General features: G+C 47.5%; 1 protein-coding gene across 1 annotated transcript in view; it reads right to left on the minus strand.

Moving 5' to 3' along the window:
- Nucleotides 1–1,149: 1,149 nt before the first annotated feature.
- nr5a1b (nuclear receptor subfamily 5, group A, member 1b) overlaps nt 1,150–6,196 on the minus strand; it is an 11,624-nt gene continuing 6,577 nt past the window's right edge. The window contains exons 5-7 of the mRNA XM_062554054.1: nt 4,392–4,511; nt 3,676–3,823; nt 1,150–1,507 (exon numbers count right to left, since the gene is read on the minus strand). Of these exons, the coding sequence (XP_062410038.1) occupies nt 1,254–1,507; nt 3,676–3,823; nt 4,392–4,511 (522 nt within the window). The 3' untranslated portion in view covers nt 1,150–1,253. The remainder of the gene's footprint in view (nt 1,508–3,675; nt 3,824–4,391; nt 4,512–6,196) is intronic.

Here is a 6,196-nt window from a genome sequence, read left to right on the forward strand (position 1 = left end):
TGACATTTGACTGAATTTGAGAGAGGGGGAGAGAGAGTTTAAGGGTAGAAATAATAATTAAAAAAATGCCTTTGTCATTCATGCTGCAAATGTTGTCACTTTCAAATTAGCTGTGCTCATATTTGCACTTGGCCACAGACTCCATTGACCGCTGATAGCTTTTCATCAGCAGGCTGAGTGAGTGGCCACCTCTGTCCATTCATGAGGCAGAGATGCACCGTGCGTAGGAGGGCCCATGACGTGCGTCTCTTTCACTCCAGATCATACACACACACACACACACACACACTCACTTTGTGACGCTGGTGCGAAAAGGTCTATACAAATAAAGTTTAGTTTCATACTGTAGCTACTTGCAAACGCATACACACATGCATGCACTCACACACACACGCACGCGTACACACACACACACACACACACACACACACACACACACACACACACACACACACTTCAGCCATTTGGCAAGTAACTGCAGTTTTCACATTAAACACAGTGATCTGTTAGAGCAAACAGCTTCTGTGCTCTTCTATACATGGCAAAAGGTCTATTCTAGTACGTTCTAGTACGGAACCTTTTGTTGCTGCTGAGAGGTTTCAGAGATTCTTGGCAGAAAAATCACAAATATCACAAATAATGCCTCGTCTTTCTATCTCTCTCCCTCTATCTCCCTCTCTCTCTTTCCCTCTCTCACCCCTTTCTCAAAAATGGTCTGCTGTGTCGTTGAATGTCAGCATATGTGTTAAGAGAATTCCCATCCAGTGCAAACCTCACTGAAAGGATCTCAAGGGCGCGTAAATAATGCCTAAACGAGCCTCTCCTGCTGAATCTACCAGGTCGTATTTCACTTGAGCCTGTCCTTCAGTGCTGATGAATATGGGCAGCGCCCCATTGTGGACCCCATGTCTGTTTATGCTTTAGCCCACAATCACTGCTATGCCTTTTTGTCAGGACGGGACACTATGGCAAAATAGCACTCTCAGTTACCGTGCGTAATGATAATCTCTCTTTATTTCTATCAAACACTCTCTCTTACACACACACACACACACACACACACACACACACACACACACACACACACACACACACACACGCACACATTCTTCCTCATGGTATGGTTTGGTTGGTGGTGGATAAGGATTCTGTTTAGGGGTGTGTTTCATAACTGAAAGTGTTGGATGGAACAGGGGTTGGTTGTTGGGGCAGGGCTGGGGGGTTTGCTCCTGGCCTGGTGCTGAGTCTGAGTGTTAGATGCATGCCCTCTTGGCGTGGAGCATCTCGATGAGCAGGTTGTTGCAGGGCACCTCGCCGCTCAGGTGCTTGTAGCAGAGGTAGTCCTCCGCCTGGGCGCTCAGCGCCCGCAGCTCGGGCAGGCGCAGCAGCAGCTGGCTGAACTTGTCCAGGAACTGCGGGTAGCTGCAGAGCGTGTACTCCAGCAGCGCTGCGTTCACCTGCTCCTGCACGCCCTCCACAAACGCCTGGTTCTCCAGCAGCTTCACGTCTGCGGCCACAAGAAAGGAGCGGGGAGAGAGAGAGAGACATGTTTACCACGAGGTTCAGAGGTTTAAGGTTTTGTTTTTTTATTAAGACATTGTTTTATTGTGTTTTTTTATTTAAACATTTATGTTTTTTATTTAAACATTTCAAAATGGTCTGAAAATAAAAAATTGAGTATGGAAAAACAGCCGTTTTGATGCAATGTCAAAAAAATCCCTATGCTCTGTGCCCAGATATTCACTCATGTATGCATGCTAACCGGTTAGCTTTGGACCGCACTCTCTCGTTATGTCACTAGACACCTCAAGAAGTGCCGTATCAAATACTATCCAAGGAAGAGTGTCGCCGCAGACACAATGGCGTGTTCAAGACAGCTGAAATTCTTCACACGACTGTGGAGTAAGTGATGCAGAGAAGCAAACGGAGAGACAAAGCACCAAGTGCTGTAGTGAGCGCAGGAGATCGGGAGGGAAGGGAGGGAGCGTCTCTAAAGTGAGAGTGGGCAGGGGACGCATGCCGATCTGTGTGCAGGTTTTCATTGTGTGAATTAGCAGCGGCTTTTAAAATGCCTAGGTAGGAGAAAAAAAAATACATTTGTTCTTCTCATATGTGGGCAAATGCTCAGGCCTGGACAATAGGCCTGCATTCAGAGACACAGAGGTATTAACTAAGCCTCCCTGTGCTTCCAAGAAGGGAGCTCAACAGAGACTGAGAGGGAAAATGGGTTTGTGTTGCATGCACCTTTGAACCCATCGGCACAAAGCATACAGGCACATGGATGCACTATGTGCACATATATACACACACATACGCACGTGCACGCGCACACACACACACACACACACACACACACAAACAGGTCAGGTACACATGTGCACACACACGCACACACACACACGCGCGCACACACACACACACACACACATACACACACACACTAGCACAAACAGTTAGAGCTCTGGCTGAGCCCTCTCAAGCACTCTCATTATTAAAAGCAGCTTTTATTCCTCATAGAGTCCCACTAAATTGCCATCACTTAAGAGAAGGCAGATGATAAAAGGCCAGTCCCCCTCCCTACGCTGTGCAAATGCGCTGGACCCACATACGAGTGTCAGTCGGGAGGCGAACGAGCGGCGGGTCAATCCATTAAATCTCCATTGAGGGTGACTATGGATGAAGGGCACCTCGGTGCCTTTGTAAACACAGTCTATTCAGGAAGCCACTAATTTTAATTAAGGCCATTACCTGCTCACAGAGTGACTCAATCTAGACAAAGCGTTTAGCCTCTGAGCGCACAATGAGGAGATAATTTGGCATATGGCTATGCACGCTCGTTATCACGCCGAGAAATCAATTCAATGTCCATCTTTTCAGCAGATAATTACTCAGGGTCAAACCTCAAATTGAAAAATATTGAATCTTTTTTAATATCATTTCAAAGGAGACACTGATGTAGCCTACTGATGGGAGGTCTAGACACATTAAAAACATGTTTATCCGCTGTAAAGTGTAATGACATACAGGTGAGAGGGGCTCTATACCGACGTCCAAGGTACATCTCACTTGCGCTGACTATTTAGGCGCAGGGTGATAATGAGCCCATTTAGTAATTATCAGTAACTGATAGGCTGGGTGAACCCTGCCTGGCCTACGGGCGAATCTGGACTATGCCCATTGATCATAATTCTTGTAGATAAATAGATAGATAGATACTTTATTGATCCCCAAGGGGAAATTCATGAAGAGCAGTAGAAATAAAGCGCAGATTCCCCATACTAGCGTTCAATCTTAAAAGATTGAGCTCAGTATGGTGATAGCCAGGCAAAGCAACTGATATACTCCCAGACAATATCAGCATCAGAGGGTGGAAACTCAATGCCAGTTGGCAACAGAGAAGCTTTACACTCACGGACACTTTATAGTTTATGGAGGACGCAGTGATGTGTGGACATTTTTGCATAATTTTGTTAAAAAAGAAATGATCAGTATCTAAATCATCAATATTCATATAAATTAAGTAAAATATGAAATATGATCAAACAAATAAATCTCCTCACTCTCGTACATAGTAATCCACTAGGAACATCGGAGAACATTTGACATCTAAGAACTTGCACCTTTTTGTTATCTTTAATCCACCTGTTAACCTCGCCTGTTTTCTTGTCCACTCACCGGGGTTGAAGAGGATGAGGAACTTGAGGCAGGCGATCTCTCGGCGGTCCACCTGGAGGGCCTGCAGCTTCCCCACCAGCTCCTGCCCCCTCTGCACCAGGCTGGCCAGGGTGGCACCCGCCTGCGCTGCCATGTGCGCTATCTGAACCTGCCAGACAAAACACACTCACTTAGCACTCACTGGGTCAGTGGCCAGGGTGACTAAGAGTCTGCTAGTGTGTGTGTGTGTGTGTGTGTGTGTGTGTGTGAGAGAGAGAAAGAGAGAGAGAGAGAGAGAGAGAGAGAGAGAGAGAGAGAAAGAGAGAGGACATGATCTTTTAGAGGAGCAGGTGCACGAAAATTGTGCAAGTAAGTCAGGACCAATATTAAGCTTTTCTCTCTCTCTCTCTCTCAGTGTGTGTGTGTATATGTGTTTGTGTGCGTATGTAATGGAGTGTGCTTTCCCCCTCTTCTCTATATGCTTTTGTCCCTGTATATATATGTCCACGTGTGATAAGTAGGGTTCAGACCAAAGATTCCTGACGAGACGAGACGAGCCGTGATGTTCTAAAACCTTGCAACTGCGATTAAACATGCTGAATGCTCTGCGACGGCTTGCAACTATGTGCAACTTCTAATTCACACCGCTGCAACTCTCAGTCTCGTCGCGTCGGGAATCTCTGGTGTGAATCGGGCCTTAGGGAGCGTGTCCTCAGTATGGGCCAGCGTGGACTCACCTCTTGGCCGGTGACCAGCAGCACGCTGTCCTCTTTGCCGTGCTGCACCTGCCTGGACACGTAGTCCAGCACCAGCAGCTCGCTCCAGCAGTTATGCAGCAGCTTCATCTGGTCCCCCACCTGAGCACAGCACACAGCAACACAGTTAGCCACACCTGAGCACAGCACACAGCAACACAGGGGAACACTTACAGTTGGCCACACCTCAGCACAGCACACAGCAACACAGGGGAACACTTACAGTTGGCCACACCTCAGCACAGCACACAGCAACACAGGGAAAGACTTACAGTTGGCCACACCTGAGCACAGCACACAGCAACACAGGGGAACACTTACAGTTGGCCACCCTGATTGTCTCGTCTCTTGGGGTGCCTCTCTAGCCTGGGTGTTCCCATGCTGCCTTGCGCGCGATTTCATTCACGCGGCTAAGGCAGTCTGGAAACTACCGCTCTAATTTTTGCCTGAGATAGGGGACCAATCACAGAACAGGGGGGAAAGCAAGACGATGATGAGCTATGCACAGACGCATTTGATAGACATCCGTGAGAAAATGAAGGTTTGGTTGCCAGATCACGTCTCATTTGAGAAGTAGTAGGCACTAGCCAGGTTAGTGCCTCTCAACATCTCTCCTCGATCCTCGATGCTCGGTCCTCCAGGCTTGTTCCCACTGATCTATAACTAACACGGGATACTATCCCATTGTTGCCGCCCCATCATTCTTTATGTAGATCAGTGAGGACGAGGACCGAGGAAGGAAGGGAGGATGTATAAAAGACGAATGAGAGGCACCCTTGCCGTCCATATTGTATCCTTTTCCTCACTGTCTCCCCGTCTCTAAATTCTGCCAATATTTCAGATTCTCTCTTGTTTCTTATTTACAGTTCTACCTCTGGTGGAACATGTTTCTCCACGTTGTCGTCTTTCTCCGTCTGGCGTAGTGCTTTCCCCTTCTCTCTCTGCCCAAGCGAGGTCCATTTAGGTTAACTGAAGTGTGCTATGAGTTGATTCAATCTCTTCAATCGCATCATTTTTATATGAACAGGACAAAAAAGGCTTCAGAAATGAGGAGTGGACACTGAACAATGGCTGTGCCGAGACCGAGAATGACAGTAGCGCTCGCATTATGTTGTTGAGTGACCAGGTCCGTGTCAACGCAGGTAGCCTACAGACACAACCATAGCGTTTAGGAATGCTCAATGCCAGAAGAAATTCAGATTCCAAACATCTGAATGTAGGCTTGGAGTGCCCCCACAAATGGAATGCCTAAAAAAGATCTGCAGAGATTGCGGGTCGTAAGGGCAGTAATTAGCAAGTTTGTGACAGATAGAAACAGAGTTTGCCTCCAAAAAAAATATATATACTTTTTGTGCGCCGTTGCTAAGCAACTGTCACTTCGGCTTTCAGTTCAGCGGGTCATGTGACTCAACTCAAGCGCGTTGATAGCAGCCATTCTTCAAAAAATGCATTGCCAGCACACTAGCACCCTCCCTCCTCTCCCCCACCATTACGCCAAGCCGGAGGAGTGGAGGAGTGGAGGAGAGGAGGAGTGGAGGAGAGGAGGAGAGGAGGAGAGGAGGAGAGGATGTCGCCATCACCCAAAGATCCTGAGCTTTGCATGAGAGATGCGCCCAACACAAAGGCATGCTCTTCTTTTGTGCCGCTCTGCTGTTGCCATGGGAAGCCAGCATGCGACACATTCCTTTTGGAGTCATACCGTACGCTGGCATGAGGGGCTTCAGCTTTAATGGTATTGGTACATCATGGACTTCAATGTCAAATCACTCATAATGTTGTTGCGGTGG

This window comes from Sardina pilchardus, chromosome 14, assembly GCF_963854185.1.
Source record: "Sardina pilchardus chromosome 14, fSarPil1.1, whole genome shotgun sequence".
Taxonomy (NCBI): Eukaryota; Metazoa; Chordata; class Actinopteri; order Clupeiformes; family Clupeidae; genus Sardina; species Sardina pilchardus.